Source organism: Sapajus apella, unplaced genomic scaffold (assembly GCF_009761245.1).
Source record: "Sapajus apella isolate SASKATOON/1434 unplaced genomic scaffold, GSC_monkey_1.0 scaffold71, whole genome shotgun sequence".
NCBI lineage: Eukaryota > Metazoa > Chordata > Mammalia > Primates > Cebidae > Sapajus > Sapajus apella.
In genome coordinates, this window is record NW_022437011.1 from 7,282,423 (window position 1) to 7,307,815 (window position 25,393).

The 25,393-nt window shown below is 44.3% G+C and overlaps 1 protein-coding gene and 1 long non-coding RNA gene across 3 annotated transcripts in view; one reads left to right on the forward strand and one right to left on the reverse strand.

Moving 5' to 3' along the window:
* Window positions 1-24,965, reverse strand: part of SPOCK1 (SPARC (osteonectin), cwcv and kazal like domains proteoglycan 1) — a 522,198-nt gene extending 497,233 nt beyond the window's left edge. Inside the window, exons 1-2 of one of the 2 annotated variants that reach the window (XM_032250505.1) lie at window positions 24,794-24,965; window positions 24,000-24,170 (exon numbers count right to left, since the gene is read on the reverse strand). In XM_032250505.1, coding sequence (XP_032106396.1) covers window positions 24,000-24,170 — 171 coding nt within the window. In that variant the 5' untranslated portion in view covers window positions 24,794-24,965. Of the gene's footprint in view, window positions 1-23,999; window positions 24,171-24,375; window positions 24,392-24,793 lie in introns of those variants that run through there. The other variant, XM_032250504.1, reaches the window with a different exon arrangement.
* LOC116531628 lies at window positions 11,764-18,279 on the forward strand. The gene is made up of 3 exons (XR_004260496.1): window positions 11,764-11,776; window positions 13,128-13,130; window positions 18,188-18,279. It is a non-coding gene; the product is annotated as an uncharacterized LOC116531628 (long non-coding RNA).
* Window positions 24,966-25,393: the final 428 nt, after the last annotated feature.

Here is a 25,393-nt window from a genome sequence, read left to right on the forward strand (position 1 = left end):
AAACTTCATATGGAACCAAAAGAGAGCCCGCACAGCCAAGTCAATTCTAAACAAAAAGAACAAAGGGGGAGGCATCACACTATGAGACTTCAAACTATACTACAAGGCTACAGTAATCAAAACAGCATGGTACTGGGACCAAAACAGAGACATAGACCAATGGAACAGAACAGAAACCCCAGAAGAAACACCACACATCTACAACCATCTGATCTTTGACAAACCTGACAAAAACAAGCAATGGAGAAAGGAGTCCCTGTTTAATAAATGGTGTTGGGAAAACTGGCTAGCCATGTGCAGAAAGCAGAAACTGGACCCCTTCCTGACACCTTACACTAAAATTAGTTCCAGATGGATTAAAGACTTAAAATAAGGCCTAACACCATAAAAAACCCCAGAAGAAAACCTAGGCAAAACCATTCAGAACATAGGCATAGGCAAGGACTTCATGACTAAAATACCAAAAGCATTGGCAACAAAAGCCAAAATAGACAAATGGGATCTAATTAAACTCCAGAGCTTCTGTACAGCAAAAGAAACAATCATTAGAGAAAACCAACAACCAACAGAATGGGAAAAATTTTTTGCAATCTACCCATCTGACAAAGGGCTAATATCCAGAATCTACAAAGAACTATGACAGATTTACAAGAAAAAAAGCCATTCAAAAGTGGGTGAATGACATGAACAGACACATTTCAAAAGAAGATGTATATGAGGCCAATAAACATAAGAAAAAATGCTCTTCATCACTGGTCATTAAAGAAATGCAAATCAAAACCACATTGAGATATACCTTCTCATGCCAATTAGAATGGTGATCATTAAAAAGTCTGGAGACAACAGATCCTGGAGAGGATGTGGTGAATTAGGAACAGTTTTACATAGTTAGTGGGAGTATAAATTAGTTCAACCATTGTGGAAGACAGTGTGGCGATTCCTCAAGGACCTAGAAATAGAAATTCCATGTAACCCAGCAATCCCATTACTGGGTATATATCCAAAGGATTATAAATCATTCTATTATAAAGACACATGCACACGTATGTTCATTGCAGCACTGTTTACAATAGCAAAGAAAGACCTGGAACCAACCCAAATGCCCATCGATGATAGACTGGACAAAGAAAATGTGGCACATATACACCATGGAATACTATGAAGCCATAAAAAACGATGAGTTTGTGTCCTGTGTAGGGACATCGATGAATCTGGAAACCATCATTCTCAGCAAACTGACACAAGAACAGAAAAACAAACATCGTATGTTCTCACTCATAGGTGGTATTGAACAATGAAAACATATGGACACAGGGAGGGGAGCATCACACATTAGGGTCTGCTGAGGGGCAACAGGGGAGGGACAGTGGGTGGTAGGAAGGTTGGGAAGGGATAACATGGGAAGAAATGCCAGATATGGGTGATGGGGGGATGGAGGCAGCAAACCACATTGCCATGTATGTACCTATGCAACAATCCTGCATGTTTTGTACATGTACCCCAGAACCTAAAGTCCAATAAAATATATATTAGAAATAAAGATGAAGATGTTTTCTCTGTTCTGATTTTGTTTAAGTTTCTTTATCATATTTTATGTTTAAAAAGGCAAGCTAAAGAACAGTGTGTAGACTCCTACCTTGGGGTAAAATGTTGGGAAGGGTACAAATTATAGGGATTTTTTTTAAGTTCAAGGGTACATGCACAGGTTTGTTACATAGGTAAACTCATGTCATGGGGGTTTGTTGTACAAATTATTTCATCATCCAGATATTAAGCCTAGTACCCAATAGTTATTTTTCCTGATCCTCTCCTTCTTCTCACCATCCACTCTCCAGTAGGTCCCAAATTATACTGTTGCTTACATGCACACACACAATTTCTGGAAGAATGTGTAAGAAATTAATAAAGGTGGTCACCTGTGGCAGGTAGCAAAGAGAAGCAGAGAACAAAACAGAGCAGATAAAAAACAGAGGTGCAAGAAAATACATTTGCTGTATCCTTTTTGAAATATTTTGAATGCATAGATATTAAATACTAAAAAAAAGGTCAGCATTGTGTTTTAGAAGAGAAAAGTAAAGATCTAGAAGGTGGAAGGAATAGGTCAGTGAAAGAACTAGGAACTTTGAGATCTTGAGGGCGGGGACCTTAACATTTTCTACGGGTGTCAATGATGTCTTGGTATTGAGAAACGTGACCTCTGGCTGAGTGGGTTAGAGCAGGTGTGCAGCTCAGCAAAACACATCAGAAGTCTTACATTTTTGGCCGGACATGGTGGCTCACGCCTGTAATCCCAGCACTTTGGCAGGCTGAAGGGAGTCGATCACTTGAGGTCAGAAATTCAATACCAGCCTGGCCAACATGGTAAAACCCCATCTCTACTAAAAATACAAAAATCAGCCAGGCATGGGGGCAGGTGCCTGTAATCCCAGCTACTTGGGAGGCTGAGGTGGAAGGATCACTTGAACCTGGAAGGTGGAGGTCGCAGTGAGCCGAGATCATGGCACTTGCACTCAGCCTGGGCAACAGAATGAGACTCCATCTCAAAAAAAAAAAAAAAAAAAGTCTTACATATTCTTATTTCCCAGAAATTCAGCAATTCTTTTACTAAAAATGTATCCCAAGGAAATAATAAAGATGAACAAAGATTTAATCACTGAAAATCTTCATCATAACATTGCTATAATAGGGAAAAACTGAACACAGTCCAAATCTTTTAAGAAGCCTTATTTAAATAAATTATTGAACCATCCACCCACAGAAATACTACATAGACGTGGTCAAAGTATATGCCGTGATCCAGAAAGATGTTTATGGAGCATTTTTAAATGAAGAGGGCGTATACACAACATGATTTCATTTAAAATTGTATATGTGTGGGTATATAAATGAATAAAGCAATGTGGCTATCTTGGGGTGACAGGATTACAGGTGTTTTTTTTCTTATGATTAATTTTCTCAAAAAATGAGATTTTATGGTTTGTTTTTTTTTTTTTAAGTAGTGAATTTATTGTTGTAAGTGGGACTGGGAAGGCCCTTGCAAGAATTACAGAGAAACACAATCCAGATCCCTTTCTTACTAGTTTCAAGGTTAGGAAGACACTTGCAGACCACTCAGAGTTTGGGTATAGCCAACTTGAACCTCTAGCTTCTGAAGCATTTCTCAGTATAACTTGCAGGGAGGCAGACAGGGCCAGCCTGCTGGCTATATATCAAAGCAAACCTGTCAACCTGCCGACAACCCCTATGAGCAGCTACAGTAGGTCAATGTCCACTGGACTGTGACGCTTCCCCACTTACTCTCCAGGGAATAATGACATTTGAGGGGGAGAACGGAGCCTCATTTCAACAGAGCGCCCCTTGCTAAGCTCCACATGTCAGCTCAGACAGCACCTGAAGCTAAGGACCACTGTAAAAAGCTGACAAAAGCAGCACCCACACATCAGCATATCCTAGTGACTCTGGAAAGAGGGACACTTGGCTTCATGTAACGGAGCTGAAAAAGACCCGGTTTCTGTCAACTTGCTGGCTGCTGAGCCGATGAACAGAATGAAGTAGATTCCATTCAGCAACACAGCATGCTGCAGAATGCAGGTTTGGGGTCAAACCCATATTTGAAGCTCCCCTGCTTTTCCTTAGCTCTTCTACTTGGGCAAGTCACCTCCTCACCCTGTGTCTCAGATTCCTCGGGTATAAAGCGGAAGTAACAGGATCTTCTGGCAGAACCAGGAAGATTAAACGGGCTATCTCTAAGGCTTGGGCAGAAGTCCAGAACATGTGTGGGCATACACATGCACAGGAGGACAGAAAATCACAGAGGAAGATGGTGACAAGGCCATCTTAGAATAGCACCTGGCACAGACTACATCATAATAAATGCTAGCTGCTATTATTGCTAGAGCAAAGATTAGTGAGCTGGAGTCATCCACCAACAGATTGGTTAACCAGGCATGAGGACCTGAGACACAATCCCTTGTGGCAAGATTCAGAGTCTCCGGGAGAAAAGCCTGACATTCTTATCCCAAAAAGGGGTGAAATTATTGGATTTAAAGTAAAAATCGCATCTAAGTTCCACTAGAGCAAAGACTGGTGAGCTGGAGTCATCCACCAACAGATCGGATAACCAAGCATGAGGGCCTGAGACACAAACCCTTGTGGCAGAATTCAAAGTCTCCTGGAGACAAGCCCGGCTTTGGTATCCCAAAAAGGGGAGAAAATACTGAATTTAAAGTAAAAATCACATCCAAGTCCCACATGTCGGAGACATTCAGATTTGAAATAATCACTGCTTTCACTTTAAATGCAACATAAACTAAATGACCCAATAAAATGTTTGTTTTCAGAAATGAAGCAAGCTTTCTCCCTAGCCCCTAGTAAATTTGAACAGAAAAAGAAATTTGCATTCAGTAGAAGTTCCCCCAAAATAAGCTAAGCCACAAATCTAGAGTATTTTAAAATTGGTATATATTAGTAAGTTTTCCTATTTATCAATAAACTACTGTGTTTCCAGGCAGAGAGTTAGGTCCCTTATATCCAGACTGTGTTGTTTAAGTGGGACTTTGTATTCACCCTCCCCTCCCCAAATTTGACTAAGATCAAAGTTCAGCATCAAATTCCTTACTATTCTAAAAATAATAATAAGGGAGATAGGGATGGGGAGCAGGCAATGAGCTTCCAGATGTGAAAGAATGATTTTTACCTAGAGAGCTTCATAAAAGGGGTAGAAAGAACTAACCCCTACCATTACTCCATACCAGCCCTCCCTGCTTCCCCGTCTGTATGAGAAAACAAAGGGAGAAGGCGGTGGTCACCAGCCTTTGGGGACATGTAAGGTTCATCAGGTTTTCTCACTGAGGTGTGTCCCCAGTCCAGTGCCATTTAAGGGGTTATTAGACAGGAGAACCGCTCAAAAACTGGAGCACCTGCAAGAAGAGAAGATTTGTTTCCCCACTTGAGCATTTTCTCAGGCAGCAAACTTGCTTATCTGTCCTGTGACTAACTAAAGGGAAAAGGGAATTCAAGAGGTCTAACCAAACTGTGAGATGGGGCAGCATTAGGGAAGTCACTGTCCCTATTGGTTAGTAGAGCAAGGAATGAGAGTTTAGGGAGCATCATCAACAGCTCAGCTGGTGCCACTGCGTGCATATCCATCGATGGGGACCACCTATAGGTGAGAGTGCTTTAGTAGCATAAGCTGCAGGATAGATCCCCAGAAAGGGATGCCCTTGGAACATTATTAATGCCACTGGCCAAGCATGTAGCGTCTCCTTCTCCTAGGCACAAGACAACATCACCCTTAACTGCCCCACTGATATGGGGTCTGGGCATGTGACCTACTTTGCTCTCCAAAACGGTGTCTCCTCTAAGAAGAGGCACTGAATTGCTGGTGCAAGGCCCTGCAGCACACTCTTCCTCCTGCACAGTGAATGCATGGAGACGGAGGCTTCATCAGCCTGGTGTCCTGGGACAACGCAGGTCAGAGCCCCTACCAATCCATGAGATGTGTGGCATGAGAAGAAATAAATCTTTCTTATTTTAAGCAAAAGTGTGGCTCACATGGAGTTGGTTATTGGTGACCACAGCATAATTTAACCCGTATTAACTGATAAAAGCAAGATAGGAAGGAAGAGGTTGACCTGGATTCAAACCATTGCATAAAGAAATTATATAGTAAGCAAGTTCCCTGCCTGGCCCTCTAGAGGGCCTTAGGGGAAGAAGGTTAAATAATCAATCAGACATTCATCCCCACTCGGACTCCTCAAGCCACAAGTCAAAACTGTTCAGGGGAAGAGGAAGAGAAAACCCCAAATCTGATAGAAGATGCAGGTTGCAAACTTAACTGAACTTAGTTTTAAGGCTAAACATGATAGAGAGCTATGCAATCTGCCAAGATGTTATTAAGAGAAAGCAGCAATTAAAAATAAACAAAACTGCCTCATGTTTATTTCCCAAATTGAAATTCTTCAATACGCTGGCTGCCCATACATGTTTGGTAAACAAGGACATGTGTTTACGACTGGTCTTAGAAAGCTGCAGCTGTTCACACTGCTCTCCTTCACACACACACACACACACACACACACACACACACACACACTCTCTCTCTCTCTCTCTCTCTCTCTCTCTCTCTCATTCACTCGTATTACTGAAATAATTTCCAAAAGACAATCAATATTGCCCCAAGACAATCAGTTCTAATCGGCTCTACCGACTGTGATATACTAATCCTATTATGCGGCCTTCCTGCTTCTTTTGGACATAGAGTTGTTTTGCTCTGCACAGAGAGGGTACGCCCCCTGGGAAAGAGAGATTAGGATGTCTGAAAGCAACGTGTCCAAGAGAAGTAAGTGGATTACAGCCCACCTATCATTACTGAGAGGGTGGGCACTGAATGGCCAAATGCCCCATGAGTGTGACAGGGAGGAGATTTATTAAGACGTCAAGCTTCCCCAACTTCTCCCCACTCCACATCGCCCATCCCATGCCCTCTAAAGAACACTTTCATCTATTTCCAGCCTGGAAGTCAGGAGGGTAGAAGAGCACCTAAGAAGCCAGGGTAAAGTGGGAAGTATTTAACCAGGAGAGGCAAGTACCTCCTGGCTAAGAAGAAGAGTTTTATGCTGTTGTCATAAAAGAGACTGCTGAGTACACAGAGAGACCAAAAGAATGAGAAGGAGAAAGAGGAAGAGGAAAAGGAAGATGAGAAGGAAGAGGAAGGAGGAAGAGGAGGAGAACAGAGCTTTTCAGAACCTTCATTGTGGGTTATGATTTTGAGTATTCTTTAATATTTTTTCCTCGAAGTAAAAATTGAAACTCCTCTTGAATTCCTTTGGCTGCTGGATGTGCATCTGTGAATGGGACTTAAAGCAAAGTCCTAGCTGTGTAAGGCTCTGGGGTTTATGTGGGTGACAGATTGTTCTGCATCATTCTCCCCCTTGCCCTCTTCCTCTGATACTTCTCCAAAAGGCACTTCACAATTCAGAGCAGATGCCTTCTCTCTGCAAGCCTCTCTGACCTCTCCACTGGGACTGTATGACCCTCCCTGAGGCTCCCCTGGTGTCCTATGCTTCCCCTCATGTCACCTTGTATTATAATTATTTACCTGTTTATCCAAGTACAGCCTCAGCTCCTCAGAGCCAAGATTACTAAATCTTCAGTTTCATACCACAGAGTCTGGTACCATGCCTATCACACAAGTATTTAGTAATTAAGACAAACTAACATCTCTCAAACTTAAAATTTTACTTGATCAAAAACATGGGAAGAAAATGATTATCTGTTTCCCTTGTCCAGTATAACACAAACTGCATTTCTTGCCTAGGAATCAACATCCGTGTTCTTTCTGCAGAAGCTCAATCACTCTGCTGCTCAGTCTTATGTAGATTTTACATAAACACTAACTCTGCAGTGGGGAAGGGAATGGAAGAGAGAGTAAAAATTTAAAACTATAACTTAAGTATCTTAAAAAGTTACTCCAGAAGATTTGCTGGAGTGTCAAGGTCCCTTGTTGGATGACAAGTCACACAGTAGCAACATCAGCGACAGGTCTGTGTGAGCACCTCAAAGGATGGGGTCCTGCCAAGCTGTGATAAGGGAGCGGGCTATGACATTATAGGTTTTCTTCTCTGTCTTCCAGGCCACCTAAAGTATGCCAAAGAGCTCAGTGGGACTTTGGACTTTAACTCAAGGTGGGAAAGGAGAAAAATACACTTTAGCTTAGAATTGCTCAGGAGTTGCCAATTGACACATAGGTAAAAAAAGAAAAAAAAAGAATTGCTCAGCAGTTACATTGGCAGGAAGTTAATATTTAAAAGGAAAGGGGCCCTTCAGACTGGACCCAAAAGACCTTTTCTCCCATACTCCTACCCATCCCTAAGACATCTGATCTTCACCTGGCAAGTGACCAGCCAGGACAGAGATAGCAACCCATGCTGGATGTCAGGGATGGAAATTGGGAGGATTTAGGGAGGGATACAGAATAAAGAATGGGGGAAGGAAGGGGAAGCTGCAGAAAATGCCAAGGGGAACTCTCTCTGCCAGTCATGGGAATGGGCCACATGGTACACCCCATAATTCTGGACTAAAACTTCACATCCATGAGCAGCAGCTATAGAAAAACCCAAATAGAGCAGAGGCATTACCTCTCCACCTCCACTATCCTATGGACTTGATGTGGACTCACAGATGACTTGATCAGAAGTAAAGACATGATCAGACATCCTCTCAGAGGCTGGTGGGCTTGATCACTTTGTTATGGATCATGTCCCCTTTCCCACCCCAAGGCAGAGATACTAGAATTATACAGGGAAAGAGAAGATGCTCCATTGAAATCTGCCATGCAGCAGATGAGAAAGAAGCAAGCTGTGAACAAAGTTCATCTTGTTGGAAATCACCGACACTACCCACGATGTGCGGAGAAACAAGAATTAAGGGAGAATATTCAGCCTGTCCATCTGGAGACTGGTAGTTCTCTTGGGGAACAGAAATATTGTTATGCTGCATTTTCCCACTCCTCAGGGTAGCAAAATCAAGCAGGCTCTCTGATTTACGGTGCAACCAATTTACTGTAATGCATAGGTAAATAAACAACATCTCCCAGTGGTCATTTATCTTGGCAAAAACAATAAAAATCATGGTCTTTATTATGCCTGATTGAATGTAATAATCTATCAAACTTCCTTGATATAAAAAGTAATGTACTTAGGCCAGGCTTGGTGACTTCCACCTGTAATCCCAGCATTTTGGGAGGCCAAGGCAGGCAGATTGCCTGAAGTTAGGAGTTCAAGACCAGTCTGACTAACATGGTGAAACTCCGTCTCCACTAAAAATATAAAAATTAGTTGGACATAGTGGTGGGTACCTGTAATCCCAGCTACTTGGAGGCTGGGGCAGGAGGATCACTGGAATCTGGGAGGCAGAGGTTGCAGTGAGGCAAGATCACGCCATTGCTCTTCAGCCTGGGCACCAAGAGCAAGACTGCATCTCAAAAAATAAGACAAAAAAAAAAAAGTAATGTATTTTTTCAGTCAGCCCTCCCTTCCCTTGGCTCTGGAAAATTCAAATGTCACAACCAAGAAGAGCCCTATGCCCTAGAATGTAAGCTCCACAAGGGCAGGAAACATTAACTGTTTTGTCAGAACTGTGTCCCAAAACCTAGGAGAGTACCTGGCACATGTATTTCTCAAATGAACGGCACTCTTACCTTTCATCCCCCCAGCCATATCTCATATTAAAAAATTATAATAAAAGGAGCAACCGTATCTCTAAGCCAGTCTTTCTCAACCTTGACCTTAGTGACAATTATTTGGGGGGTTTGAGGGAGGCCACCCAGTTCACTGTAGGCTGTTTAGCACCCGTGGCTTTTACTCACTAGATGCCAGTAGCACACACTCCACCTAGTATGGCACCAAAAATGTCTCCAGACAGGGCCAAAAGTCTTCTAGGGGGAAAATCTTGTGGCTGGGAATCACTGTTCTAGGCTGGCAGAGAGCTCCCAAAGAGCTAACACAGACTGTGAGGACTGTTGTGTTTTCTGTCTCATTCATGATGCTGAGACAGCATCTGGGGAAGCCCTTCTCCCTGCCTGCTCTCTGAGGTGAGTGCACCAGGCAAGCCTGCGGTAGGAGGAAATACTGGGTAATGAAAATCAAGTAAATGTCTTGAACACAAATGAAGGCTGAGATGTAGGCCCAAGCCTTGTCTGTATTCGACAGGAAAAACCACTTTACCGCTGTGGTGGGAATGGACTTGGGTTTTAATGATCTTCTCTCCCTCCTCCACCACAGGGCATTAAAACAGCCATACATTGCACCAGCAGCAGGGCATCGGTCAGCGGCAATCTCACTTAAAATCCAGCTTGGAGCATCTGCTCCTGCTCTTAATTAGGAACAAGGCTGGGATTCGTTAATATCCCCACAACCAGTTCAAAGGGCTCTTCGGAGAATAGGCTCTGCAAAGCATTCCCAAGGCCAGGCACAAGCATGAGGAAGGGCAGCACCTTCTGCTCCCTGGCTCTGGGTGAGCTGTGGGCTCTCACATCTGTTTCCCTGACCAAATTGAAGTGGGAGCCAAAAAACTTTCCTCCCAATCGGGACTCTGATGATCATGCCTCACTTTACCTGTGCTGATTTAGTACTTGCACATAACCTGGCATGCCATGTTTCCATCAAATTCTTCTTCTTTACCAATATTCACTGATACCCATAGCTGGCAAGGTTGCAGTAAAACACATATTCTACAATTCCAGAGGTAGAATCAGTACCAGGTGATAACATACATTAACGGCTTTTAAAATACATGTGATGGCACACTGAGCATTGCTACTTTTGGATATATATCAAAAGGAAAATAGTTGTAAATGTAGAAAGACTCATATGACCAAAAATATTCATCACACAATTATTTAGAATAAGGAAAAAAAAGAAACGGCCAGTTGCCTCCCATCAGATAGATACCTTAGTTTTGTATACTGTGGCATATACTCTCACTGGACTCAAATACACCATTAAAATGTCATTTACAAAGAATAGCACCACACTAAAATGTTTATGCTTTGTTATATGAGAAAAGACAGCCCCAAATCATATAAACAGCATGATATCAACCATGAAAATAAAAACTTTAGTATTCAAAAGTCTACTGGAGGCAAATAGACCCTTTCCAAAAAGTGTTCAATGTGAGTGTATTTCAGAGGGAAGTAACTTATTCCATTTTTCTGTATCGTCTAACTTCTTTTTTTTTTAAAAATATCTTTTTCTTTAAATTGGGAAAAGAGCAACGTCAAGTCAAAAGAATAATGGAAGACCCACCGTTAGAGCATAAATATATCCTTTCTATATTCCCTCTATACTAAGGTATCTTTGTCCCTAGTACTTAAAACCAACCATTGTATCTTTAACTGTGTTGCTTTCCTCCCTCAACTGGAACATAACTTTCATGAGGGTAGGCAAATGTCTGTTCTGACACATAATTGATACAGTTTTGTTGAATTGGATGTATGAGTTAGATTATAGGATTTCTATTTTTAATTTCTCAATCAGTAAAACAAAAAATGTTGCTCCCAGTGAACCTTTGTATATGAATGAAAGAGTAGTTGGCACAACCAGTTTGGAAAACTAGTTAATTGCATCTCTTTAAGTTAAATACTCACCTTTCTTATGGTGACCAGTGGATTCCCATACCTAGGTGTGTACCTGAGAAAAATGTGTATGTAGGTTCGCCAAAAGGCATGCCTCAGAGAGTGCTATTATGTAATAACCAAAAACTGGAAACTAATTACGCCTCAACAATAGGACAAGTAAATAAATCGTGGAATATTTATACCGTAATGAAAATAAACACACACACACACACACACACACACACACACACACACACAGCATAAAAAATTTAATGTCAAAAAAAGAAGCCAGACATTTAAAAGTACATACTCATTCCATTCATACAAGTAAGAAAATGGGCAAAACACATCTATGATGTTAGAAGTCGGTGACTGCTGGAGCATGAGATGGTCGTCACAGATGCTGGTAATATTCTGTCTCCTGGTCTGGTTGTTTGGGTGTGTTCATTTTGAGAAACTGCATCAAGTGGGACATTTATAATGTGCATCTTTTGAGCTCTGCATGCTATGCTCCAATGAAACACACTCCCTACCAATCCAGGGCTGCTAAAGACAGGGCGTGTTTTCCATAATTACCTCTCCATGCACTACAGCCCTTGACCAAGAGCCCTGACAAGGCTAAACTCGCCACACTTCAGCATTTATGCACACACAAGTTCTGTCGTGTCTGAACTCTCCACCTTGATTGCACAGGCCAGCACCTTCCTGTTTGCCTATTGGCAGTGTCTGCACCCACAAAATTGGGCAAAATAACGGAGGTTGCCTAATGTTTTCCAGAAGACTTGAGGCAAGCTGAAGTGACCCGACCACCAGAAAGATTCAGAGATGTGGCCCTGGATCACAAGAAGGACAATGAAGGCCTCTGGAGGCCCAGCTGAGCAGAACTGCTCAGGGCCATTTGCAGAGTAGGCCCTTTTCTTTGCAGAAAAATCTCCAGCAGGATTCCCTGACCTCTAAGCACCTCTTTCTCTTCACTTTGTCTCAAATAGAAAGCCTGCAACCTGTTCAGGGGACAGGAATGTTTGTTTCCCCTCTGCTACATCCTAAGTGCATAGCACAGTGCCTGGTACATGGTAGCCTGGTCAGTATCTTTGGTATGAATGCATGAACAAACAAAACCTACTGAATCAGTACAACAGGATCTGGTTTCTAAAAAGGCAAAGATCTAGGACCAGACGGCCATGGAAAGAAGCAAAATATTCCAAAACACACATGAAAGGTCTTTCTGAAGTAGGAATTTTTAAACCAACAATTCTGGCATGTAAAAATCTCACAATTTCTCTAACAACAGTGAATACAACATTATTTTTATCTTTATCATGGATAGCATTTGACTTTTTTGTTCACTGGAAGTGATGCAGGCCTCATTCCAGGTGGCTGGACAAAGGCTCCAGACCAGGTCCAGAGCCACGACCAGGCTGGCTGACTCAGATAGGAAGTAAGGGCTTGGCCAGATGAAAGTACTGATACCAGCCAACCACGCCCACAGAAGTCACAAGGGAATCATCATGTCCAATGAGCATGGAAAGACCCAGAAATTCCCCATGTTCCCCTAACAATGGAACAATGGAAAGACCCCAAATAGTCAATAAGTCTGGCCAATAGACTTAACTATTTCTCCCTCTTGGCAATATTTTTTTTTATCAATTTTAGGTGCCATTAATTTACCATTAATTAAAGGAAATTCAACCAGCTGGCGTAAGGAACATTTGAGAGTTTGTTCGGTAGGTACAGAATGACTTCAGAATGAAGAATACTGCCAAGTCTGGTTGATGCTCATAAATTTTCTAAACTTTGATGACTCCTTTGGTGGAAGGAGGTGGCAGGAGGGTAGGTACCTTCTGATCTTTCAAAAAAAAACAAAAAACAAAAAAGTCTGGTCAATCAAGAAAAGAATTGACTATATCAAAAAGAGCATCAGGCAATGTCACCGTCCAGTCCCTATGTCTCAGACTCCCTCTGGGGTTTCGACTATCAGTATCTGCATCTCAGCGCCCAGGAGTAAACACAGTCTGTATTACATCCACCATTCCTTGTCTGTTACATACCCTTAACACCGCTTCAGATTCAATACTCTTTTCACTATAAACTAAAGCCAATGCCAGAGTCAATTTCCCTCATTTCATCTGTGCAGAAAACATAGCAGTTCTATTAGAGAAGATACAAAGTCAGGACAGAGTTGGCTAGAATCAGGCCTTTGGAGACAGATTTGCTGAGGTGATCCCCTGGAATTTTGTCATGTAGAAGGTCCCACATCAATTCTACTGTGCTCAAGTGTGCAAGCATCCCTAGGCCCTGGCAGCCAATCAAGACCCAAATGTTACTCCATTCCAGGAATACCTCATGACAATAGCTGTTGCTGAGACCTTTGTAGAGTCACAGATTGGAAAACAAGATCGTTTTTTTCTGATGTGAATGGTAGCCCTCTTGGCATAAGGGGAAAATACTGCACTCATATTAATTTATTGCAAGTCTTCAAGATAAAATGCTCATTTTGTCTAAAATGTTATTATTCATTGCAGCTAAATGGTGTTGACTATTTGGGATAAGTAAGAATTCTCTAGGATTTTCCTAAAAATATAGTCTGAGAACTACCTACATCATAATCACCTAGACTGGGCTAGGCTTAGTGGATCGAGCCTGTAATCCCAGCACTTTGAAAGGCCAAGGGGTGCGGATCACTTGAGGTCAGGAGTTTGAGACCAGCCTGGTCAATGTGGTAAAACCCTATTTCTACTAAAAATACAAAAATTAGCTGGGTGTGGTGACATATGCATGCAGTCTCAACTACTCAGGAGGCTAAAGCAAAAGAATTACTTGAACCCAGGCGGCGGAGGTTGCAGTTAGCTGAAATGGCACCACTGCACTCCACTCTAGGCGACAAAGCAAGACTGTTTCAAAAAAAAAAAAAAAAAAAAAAAAGAAATCACCTGGACTGCTCATTTAAAATGCAGGTTCCTGGGTGCCACCTTTGACCTTCTAAAGACTACTCGGGACTAGGAGGATGAAATCTGCAGCCACCTTTGACCTTCTAAAGACTACTCGGGACTAGGAGGATGAAATCTGCATTTTAAATAAACCGTGACAGTGATTTCTCAAGACTGTAAAGATGTTAGTCTGAGAATGCCACTCTGGGTATCTTTTCTTTTTGCCTTGGTCAGGCCTCTCAGAGCTGAGTCAGAGTGTGACTCTATCTGCACAGTGGGACAGAATTAGTACAGCTGAAATAGAAAACGGAGGCCTCTGCTCTCTGCACGTTTGTTTTCTCCGTGTTTTATTTGCACAAAGATTGCCTGGAACACCTGCAGTAAGTTCCGCTTCCCTGCTCCAATCACAGGCGCTGGTGGACTTCGCATAAATGACTGCTCACCCACCTCATAATGCTTCTGGGGAATGTTGATGGTACCCTCTGTAGTGTGATGTGTCCCAGATCACACAGGAAGGGTTTGGGAATCATTACAAATGCTTGTATAGTATGTCCTCCCTTCCTCCCTTGCCCCAGAGAAAAGTTAGTTTTAAAGGATCAAGTGAGAGGGTCTCTGGGGGGTATATTTTCATAAAACCATGAGGAAAGCTATTCAATCAAGTTAACTTGGATCTTAGCATTACCCTCCTAAAGGAATCCCCAGTAATTCACAACACCAGTCTGTGAATGCATCTTTCATCTCCCCAAAAATAAACTATTATCCTCGTGTCTGTCACAGGAACGGTTGGCGGACTCAGACCCAAGGGCTAGAAGGTGCACATGCTATCCAGCACTCCCCATGTGGCGCTGAAGTAACTGCATGCATGTCTGTCTCTGCCGCTAAGCTGATTCCTGAGCGTGAAAGTCTTGCTTTTCATCTTTAGCCTCAAAGCAACAGTGGAAGGGGAGGAGGTAAGACGAAAAGGGGAAGGAGCGGCCCCATGTATACTAGTCTCATTTTTAAAAAATAAACTTCACAGGTCACCATTCTGTCCAAGAAACACTTTGATGTTCTTATTTCTAAACAGCAGTGGGAACTGTCGGAGTGCTAAAGCCCAAGACATTTGCCCACAGAGGGAAGGGAAAACTCCAGACCACGGACACCAGAGTGAGAAGGATTGAGTGGAGACCAGGGTGAGGGATGTTTACACAATAGAGATGGCTGCAGAAGATGACACAGAGAGCCACAAAGATTGGGGGAAAGATTACAGGCCATCTTCCCAAGTACCTGGGCCATCTGTGTGCCTCACCTTTTGCAGTTGACTCATTCCCCTGCCCCCAAATGTGTGTTAAGTTGAAAATGTGGAAGTGTGCTTTTAAATACACTAGGAGAGAGCTTGCTACTTCAGGGAACCCTAGGGCAAACACATCTGGTAGAAACACATCAAGGTCTTTCCCACTTCAAGATCCTCAAACCCAATCTCTCCACAGCCTCTCCTCACGTGGTTCACTGCCGTCGTCCTGCAGGGCTCAGCTTCAATGCCCTTCCCAGGGAAGCAGTTCCCATCCAAAATGGTTAATGAGTTCCTCCTCCCCCTTCCCATGACATGTTCTGAGAGCATCAGTGCCTCCGCCTGGTAGCGCTTTTCTCAAAGGAACCTAAACGATTATTTTGTGATTATTTGTCTACCACACTAGACCATAAACCCCAGGAAGGTATAAACCTGTCTATCTTCTTCACCCAGCGCCTAGCAGAGGCCTGGCACATAGCTGGCATTTGAAGAACATCTTATGTGCAAACAAGTTACCCTACCTGCATTAACTATTTGTTACTGCTGGGTATCTCCTAAGCCACAGCCAACCTGCTTGGGCTATAGTGAATAATAGGTTCTCTGATGACCTGTAAATGATCTGGAACTGAAGAACTGGGTCTTTGGAGATAAAGATCAAAGGTCTGGCCAATCCTACTAGTATTCTCCTTTGGTTCTAAAGCCAAATCTGGCACTTGGGGACTGCCTGAATGCCAAGAAGCATGTGCTAGCCCCTGCAAGAACTTCCCCAAGCATAGTGATGCCAACATGATGCAAAATCAAGACCAAATTATGGGCACCAGGTGTACAGAGGGTGCTGAGAACACCGTGGTAATACAGAGGCTGGTTGGATCATTTGTCTCAAAATGGACTCCCTCCCCTGCTGCCCCTAAAGCCTGCCTGGGACCATCTGCAGGACAAGATGAGGTCTCTACCCCTTGAGATGGGCTGGAGGCAACTGAATCAGAGCTTAACATTAAAGTGACACCAAATAGTGCTTAGTTGCATCACGGGGCTCCCAGGGGCATCCTTCACATAAGTGGGATTTCAGGCACAGTTGTGCACAAACCCCATCCCAGATACTTCATGATGAGAGTTGCCAGTTTGGGGGAGGGGATTCCAGCAAGAACGTGAAATATGATGGCAAAGTCTTCTGTGCCAAGAGCTACAACTGGAAAATAACAAAGAACGGGCCATATGGAACCTCACGCAGCCTTCCAGGCTGGCAAGAAATGCAGTGAAGACAGGCTCAGGATCATGGAACAAACTCCCCCAACATGTTTCTAAGAGACAGAAAGCAGCATCTATAGCTGAGTGCCAACAACTCACACTCATAAGGCAGAAGAGAAGCTCCCTTAAATTAAATAACTACAGAACACACGAATTAAAATAGATACACCAGCCACTCAAAGATCACAAGCACCTATTTTGTGCCACGTGCTTACTCAGTCCTCCCAACAAGCCCCACAATGCAAGTATCGCCATTCCTGTTTTACAGAAGAGGAAACTGACGCTCTAGCCAAAGACTTAAGCTTAGCTTTGGTAAGACTGGAATGTGATCTCAGGTTAAGAGTGGGCATTTACACCATGACATGACTCAGTCTCAAAGAGCTTTTCACGGAATCAGAGATTGTGCTGGAATTGCGAGGGGGGTTGCATTTTCCTGCTGGGTTCCCTCTGCCTCTCAACAGCACTGCCTTTGTTAGTATCCATCATCATTGTCAATTACTAATAGAGTGAGACATACACATTCAAAGCTAGTATGACTCACTCTGCAATGACAGCCCTCTCCCCTTGCCAGAAATGTGGAAAGTTCTGGTCTGGGACAGTACACTCAACCACTCATTCGTTCCAACATTCAATGAGCAGCTTTCTGAGTGGGGCTCTGTGGTAAAGGTCTCGAGGACACCGAGCTATATACGATGGTGTAGCTTAAAAAGAATTGCAAAGTGGCAAGGTCCCAGCTTAGAGATAGGAGTTAGACTAAAAAAAAGTTTTTCAATATGTGTGACCCCCAGAATTTCCACCTCTCAAAGACTATAAACACATGTGCCTAGTACGCTCCTAAAAGCTTTCCTTCCTCAGGTTCATCCAAGAGGTTTGCTCAGGAGGCAATTCAAGCCAACAAAATGCTTATCAGCCACCTGCTGCGTGTGAGGCATGACAAGACTTAGGTTCTTCAGCAGGCATCCAACTATTAAATAAGTTAAAATATAGATATATACAACTATAAATCAAGGGATGCTACCTAAAAGTGCTATAGGAGTTGTTACAATTAATAAAAAGAATAGCCTCTACTTACTATTTATGATGCCAGACACTGTGCTAAGAGTTCACCTGCATTAACCAATTTACTCTTCATGCTAAATCCATAAGCTTGGGCAATACAGTGGACATCTGTTGACAAGTGCCCATCAGGCAACCATTTCCCCTTGAAAAACTACCCTTCTCCCATCCATCAACAGTGGGATCCAATGAAACCTCCTCCACCCCTTTAGTCCTAGGCCCCAGCCCTGAGCATATAACCCAGGCCCAGACAATCAGCATATTCTACTAACTTAGCCAAAGTAATTCGTGGAGGAATGGGTGCCTAATGCAGGGAAATCTGGTAAGTCTCAGTTCTGGGACTTTTGTTGGCACTATTGAGAACATGAAAACTCTATGATGATGCAGATTTGCAGTTGCTATGAGCCACTACATGGAACTAAACAGCCTGAGCACAAAACCAACATAGGAGAAACGAAGCCCAAAGATGGGGAGCAGGAAGGCAGAATGAGACACACACAAACCCCTCCTAGTCCTACCATGTAACTTGAGCCCCTGGATCCAGCCTTACATTAAACCACGGCTTATTAGAATTTTTATATACAAGTGAATATGTTTTCTCTTTCACTTAAGCCAGTCTGGACCATATTTCAGTCACTTGCAATCTAGAGTTTCACCAAGAGAATATTATTATTACTTCCTAACAAATGACAAGTCAGAGGCTCAGAGATGATAATCTGAGATTGATTTAAGTTAAATGAACTGTGTATAAGTTTTTTTATGGGGGAAAGGCACAATAGTAGTGTGCATTTAGACCAGAAACCTGCGAGAGTGCCAGCCTGCTCAGTTGCTTGGAGCGTATCCTTTCTCTCCACCTACCAATGCAAGGTAGAGACAGGCAAGTTGCCTTGCTGCGGCCCCTCCCCTTCGGGGTGAGTTTGTTTCTTGTTTACCTCTACACAGAGGGTGTAGCCCTTTGGAATTCCAGCTTTATGCCGAGGTCTACTAAACTTTTCAACTGGGCACTCTCTTCCCCCTTGACAGTTCATTAAAATGGTGCATCTTACCACTGGAGGCGTCTCATGCTGAATGAAATGTGATGGACAAATACTTGTAACCTTAAGTGAATTATTTAATCTCTTACGGGAAATTTCTTTTGTTTGTAATTATCTCACCTGTAGAGAGAAGGCCTAGTATAAGTCTGGGTGTTACGAATTTTCCAAGGAATACGGGCAGTCGCCCCACCACAGGAAAAGTAAAATTAGTCATCTTGAATGTATTTGTGTTTAGATATTGTGTTTGGTTTGAAACATTATACTGAGTAAATCAATAAGAAGTGATGATATACCATTTAATTACTAACATTACTTTGCCTCCTCAAGGAACATGAAGTGGTTGAGTGAATGATGAGGTTCCACTCCTCTAGGCAAGTATTATGGGTCCATTATCCATTTGGAGTCACTTCTTAGTTTTGAAACTGGCCTCATCAGAATATAGGAGAGCACTTATCGTCCCAGCGGTATGGTTCTATTGAAGTACCATGGAGAGGCCTGGGAAGGTCAACCAGGGCAAGGAGCTCTGCCATCTAAGAAGACCTAGCTTTTCTCTGGCAAGGGCACACCGAAGGTAAGGACAGAGAAGTCAAGAAGGCTCTCAGGCCTATCAACTTTTAAACTGTCCCTTTATAATGATTCTGTGAAATAATTATTTCTATCAATGGTCAGCTAGTACAGGGGATTTAAGATAGTGGGTTCATTAAAGAGAGTCAGGATCACAAACTCATTTAAGCCTCCTCGAACCTGTTTAATCAAAATGATTTTCTGCTACTCTCAATTACAGGCCAAGTTTCCGTGGTGACAGATTAATGACTGATCCACTAAGCCATACCACCTTTTGTCACCAGTCCCACTGACTAAGCCAGCCACTATTTTATCAATAGGCTCCACTTGCCCTTGAAACTCATTATAGCTGATATGTTAAGATCAAATGAGCAGATCAGATGCTCACTGCCACCCCAGTTCTGCTACAGAGACCACCAAATCCCACAGAGCATGTGCCAGAATGAAAAAGAACAGAAGCTGGTCCTTGTGCTCTTATTAGAATTACACACTCAGGTCACTCCACAGTAAGATAAATGCCAGCCAAGGCAACACTTCTGATTCTTCGGGCCTGCTAAAGGTAATTATCCTAAAGTTAAATGTCAGGGCTAGTTTCATGTGTGCAAAAGAAAGAAAATGTCATGTTTGGTGTAAGCAACAATATTATTTTAATCAAATCAGAAGCTCATTATGAGACGATAAGCCTTGACATGACCCCAACAATACACTATGTCCACCTGACTTCCCATCCCACTTTGTCTTAACCTAAGGTTATTCATGGATTGCCCTCATTCATAAAGCAGGAAAAAGTTGCAATGTGCTATCAGCAGAAGCTTGCACCCCAAATCCACTCAGCTCCTGATTGGCTGTGGTACAGTGAGAGCCTAGAGTGAGATGGTGTGGTTCCAGCCCCAGCTCCTCAACATCTCAGCTCTGTAATTTTTATCAAGAGACTTAACCTCCAAGAAAATAGGAGATGATCGTAAAAGTACTTCTCTCATAGGATTGTGTGAATATTAAGTGAGATAATATATGGAAATTACCTTAAACACTGTCTGGCACACTCAGTGCTCCATAAATGTTAGCTATTACCTATTTCTGCAATGTTTTAATCTTTCAGTTACAACCAGACTGTATTATGTTCATAGAAAAAAAATTGTTAAAACAGAATAAGAAGTCTATGACAGCATAAGTTAAAGATTTCCTCTAGCAAACAAGAGGTTACATGAAAGAAGAGATTACATTTATTTATCTTGTTCACTCTTATAACCCAATGCCAAGCTGACGGTAGGCAAATATTTGTTGGAATGAATGAATGTACTGATGGAAAAAGGAAAACTTCCTACAGTAATGTTTATGGAAAGCCAACATCAAATCAGATTCAGACAAATTAGGAGAACAGTTGTGGCATCTTGATTCCTCAACCTCAAACCATGAAGGAGTTAAATGCATGTCAGCTAAAGATGGAGAATTATTGTAAAACTTAATACAAACATCTGCTTCTTCATCGCCTCTGTAACATTGTATGTGTACAAAAGTCCAGGCCTCCATCTGACTAAAACTTCCCAGTTGCTAGTGTTTATAAAAGAATAATGATGAAACTAATAGACCACAAATACATTTACGGGCAATTATCTGAATGTTGTTCTATTTTTCCTGGATCTGTAACTCCAGGGAATAAGCCATGGAGTTATTCTAAAAGCTTTACTTCTAAAAATAAGGGGGTAGTAGGTATTTACACACCTAGAGCAATAGGACACTTTCCAAAATGGTAAGTAGAGGTTGCCAAGTCCCCTCTAGCAATGTCACAGCATACCCAAGAGTCAAGGAAGATGGAGCACACACCCGACTGTCATATTCATTTCAAAGTTGACCCTGCAACAACACCCAAGGGCTACAATCAACTCTCTAACAATAGCCCTTACCTTTCAGTTTCCCAGGTTCAAAAATCACATCTGAATATCCCTCCCCCAAGTCCAACAAAAAGACAAGTCAGAAGGCAAGAAGTTTTCTTTCACAATGAGTTTCAAAAACTGACAATCATCAAAACGATAATTGTGGGATACAGCCTTTCAAAGTTATCAGTAGCTTCAACGAAACAACTAAAGAAATAGCAAAGAAACTGGGGCTTTGTCAATCTCAAGCAAGGCTTAGCTCAGCGAAAATGATCAGGCTGGCTGAGCAACTGCAAGACGAGCTGAGGCTTCATTGATTGTCCACTGAATAGTGAGTTTCTACAGAAAGCAACTTCTAACTACCTGTTTCCAGGCTCAGGCTTTGTGACTATTCCAAGGACTTGCCCTAAGAGTGTCTGGTCTGCGTTTCACAACACTTTAAAGAGGTTAATGATATTAAATTATGTCTGAGCCACTGTTAGTGACAGGTGACTCCATAAAGCATATAAAATGGATGACACTTGAAAATGTTGGGGATTTTTTTTGAACATTTTTAGATGTTTTAGTGGTATGCTGCATTATCATTTTTTAAAATATATGCTGCTAAAAATATTAGTCTAACATCTAAAGCTGCTCCAAAAACAAAAACAACAAAATAGTGCATTTGGACATCAAAGCTTTTCTTTTTGCTGTGTCTTGGACATTTTTACACTATCTAAAGGCAGTATTTCCTAAACATTATAAGAATAACCTAGTATGTGTGTTTAAAATATGAATTCCCAGCACTCACCCCAGAAATCTAAAGAGTACTTCTCCAGGGGAGGATCCTAGATGCTGTGATTTAACAAGCACTTCCGGTGAGCTTCATCCTCAGTCAGGTATGGAAATACACTGATGCAAAGATCTAAAAATGTCACCATCATCCATAAGAATTATGAGAAATGAAGAGAAGCCCAATTTTTAAAAATTTAAAGCTAAGCAGGAATCCAGAATATCATGCTTATAATACACTGAGACTAGAAAATCTTGAACAGCTTTGGAAGCACAGTAAACCTTTCCACAACCCAAAGACCCAACAAGCGCAAGTGTTTTCATCCCAATCCAGCTGCCAGGAGCACCAAGGCATCTGCAGAGCTGGCTCTTCACTTCTAATCCTGGCTCAATTCTTCCACCTTTAGCAGAGTTGAGCATCTGCCCTTCTCCTCAACTTTATCCAAAATGGAACCATAGAAAAGTAAAAACAAAACAAAAAGCAAAATTATCTCTGCCCCAGGTGAATCCTTCATGGTTTGGACATCTTTTTCAGTCATAGGCAAAGGTTATCAATGCAGGATTCTCAGATCTGAGCAGTTAACGGAGCAGGTCAGGAACGGGGCAATGAGTGGCAGGAATCTCACTGGGGTAAGGGAGGAGAGTGGGGGGAGCTATCTACTGCAAAAGTAAGACCCCAACAGTTACTATGTACCAATTAAAAACTTTTAATGAAATTACAGTTTTGATAAAAGGCCCCAAATAACTGTGGCTATTCACTGAATGTGTTTGAAATCCCCCTTCCAAGAAAAGCAGCCCAACCTCAACTAGAAAGAAGAAAAGGAGGAACAGAGAGGAGAGTGATAAGCCCCCACACAAGGCTCTGAGTGCATCTCCTCTGGATCAGGATCTGGAAAGGGTGCTCTTTAGAAGGTGCATAGAAACATCTGGGATTCATTCAATTTATCAAATCCCCTCTCCCTGCAAGGCCTGCAGATACTGGGTGCAGGACTCAGAGAAGTCCAGTGGAGGAAGCTGACCTCCACACATACCCCACCTCAAATTCTCTGTAAACTATGCCCTGCGATATTAACAAGGGGGTCTGTGGCATGGGTCAAATTACCATTTTTAAAAATACATATGCTGCTAAAAATATTAGTTTAACACCTAAAATTGATCAGAAACAAAGAAACTGCATTTGAACATTAAAGCTTTTCTCTTTTTACTCTTATTCCTTGGGCACCTTTACAATATTTAAGGCTTCTCAGAAACAGGAATTCCTAACATTAAGTACCATAAAATATGGTACTTCCAAGTCCCCTGGAAGGGCATGGCCCTGGCCAGCTGGGGCAGTCCTTGAAGGAGCTGGCAGCCGCTCCCACAGAACAGAGGAGATGCCATCTGCTGGAAAGACTGCACCAGATGCCTCTTGCCCCACATCCCTGGGGCACACCTGGGGAATGGCAGCCAGCCTTGGGGCAGAAACCGGCCACAAGTGTGCTTCTGGGTGTCCGGGAGCAGCTTTCTCCACCCGCAGGGCTCCCTAGGAGGAGCAATGCTCTGCCATCCAGGGTCCCTTTCAGGGCAGGGGATCAACTGCACGGGCTAGCTGTTCCTGTTTCAAGACTCCGAGGGTCAAACCACCCCACCTCCCCTGTATTTTATCAGGCCCATTGCCATAAACCACCCCCCCCCCACACACACACACACACAACACCTGACTCCCCCATAGACAGCTGGGACTCCCAGACCTAACCTCTCCAGCAGGGACTCTCCTGACACATCCTAGGGATGGTCCAAGTAACCGCTGCCCCAGGAGGTCTTCTCGCGAGCTAAGCAAAGTCTACCACCACGGTTAGGAGAAGTCGAAAGCGCAGGGAACCTCTTTCTCCCCAGCTGCTGGTGATCTGTGCCGTATTTTAGTGCAGTCACCTCCCCCAGTCCTACAAATACACACACCTGGACCACAGGTACCAGGCAAGCGCATGGAGCCTTCGAAGTTCTTTAAAGTTCCTTTCAGGCAAGACAGTGCCCAGGAAGCAGGGACCGACCAGCCCCCGCGGGAGATGCGCACCTGCCCCCCCAACCCCGCTTCAGGGGTGCCCTCTCCGAGAAGCTCCGCGCCCCCCCCACCCAGGGCCGGGTGGCGCCGGTACTCACGTCTCGAAAGCGGTTCCAGTACTTGTCCCGGTCGTACTGGGAGACGGTGCTCAGCCACTGGTCATTGTCTAGGAAATTGCCGTGGTTGGGGCCCGCGTCCAGGTGCCGGCTCTCGACTTGAAGGAAGCACCACGCCGCGGCGGCCGCCGCCAACACCGCGATCGCAGGCATCTGCGGGGCAGGGAGCGCGGGGCTGTGAGCGGGGATGGCGGGCGGCCGCGAGCCCCGGGCACCCGGGCGTCCCAGCGCCCCAGCCCGGCCCAGCGAGGAGGCAGGGACTCCGCGGCGGGGACGGCCAGCGCTCGCGCACCTGGGGCCCCTGTCGCGCGTCTAGACCCAGGGACCCCTCTCACGAATGGGGGACTCAGCTACGAACCTGGAGGCTGCGTCACGAATCGGAGGCTGCCGTCCAACTACGGGGACCCCTCTCGCCTATTCTCCGAGTGCCCCACAGATGCCGCCCTCCTGTCAGGGGCTTGGTACCCCTCCCCAGAAGCTAGGAGCCCGGGTCCGCACGCCGCACTCCCAAGGACGGTGCACAGGGCTTTGGAGCAGGGGAGGGGAGAACAGGGTTCCAGCAGCACCCGAGCTCCGGCAAGCGGGGTGGGAGCTGCCTGCAGCTGGGGGTCCCCGGCCACAGCTAAGGGAAAGCCTCCCTCGCGCGCCCTGCGGCCTCGGTGGCAAGAGGGGCGCGCGGAGGCAACCCCGGGCCCTGACCCTGCCGGCCCCCCAGGCGGCCGCGGGGAGGTCCCAACTACTCCAAGTTGGGGCGCGGGGTAGCACTGGGCACGTACCTTGGGGGCCGGCCCAGGTCCCCGCGTCCGAGTTGCTCGAGCTCCCGCGGCACCGTCGCCGGGAAGGCTGATCGCCGGCTCGCGCCCCTGCGCTCCTGCCACCCGCCGCCGCCGCGCGTCCGGCCGCTTTGTGAGCCCGCAGCGCTCTGCTCCGCTCGCTACCTCGCTCGCTGGCTCGGGCGCGGCGTCCGCGGGCGGAGGAGCCCGAGCGCACGAGCCAGGGCTCTGGCGCCCCCTGGCGGCCGCGCGCTGCCTGCCCGACAGCCCGGCCGCCCCCAGCCCGGAACGTGGTCATTCGCATCTTCACGCAGGGCTGAAATCAGCTTTCAGGCTCACGCTGGTGCGAGACAGAAGAGGGGACTGAGGATATAAGGCCAAGACGCGGGGCAGCATGGAGGCATTCTCAAAAGGAAGGCCGTTGGGCTATCTAGATCAAAATCACCTGGGTGGAGAGAGGAAAAAGCTGCTTAAAAATGAAGATTCCTGCCCTGCCAGCCCCACTTGCTGAGTCAGCATTCCTTAGGAAGGCCTCCAAGTCTGCACTTTCAATGAGCTCCCCAGGCGTTTTTTATGCACAGCAAAGTTTGAGAATCACTGTCC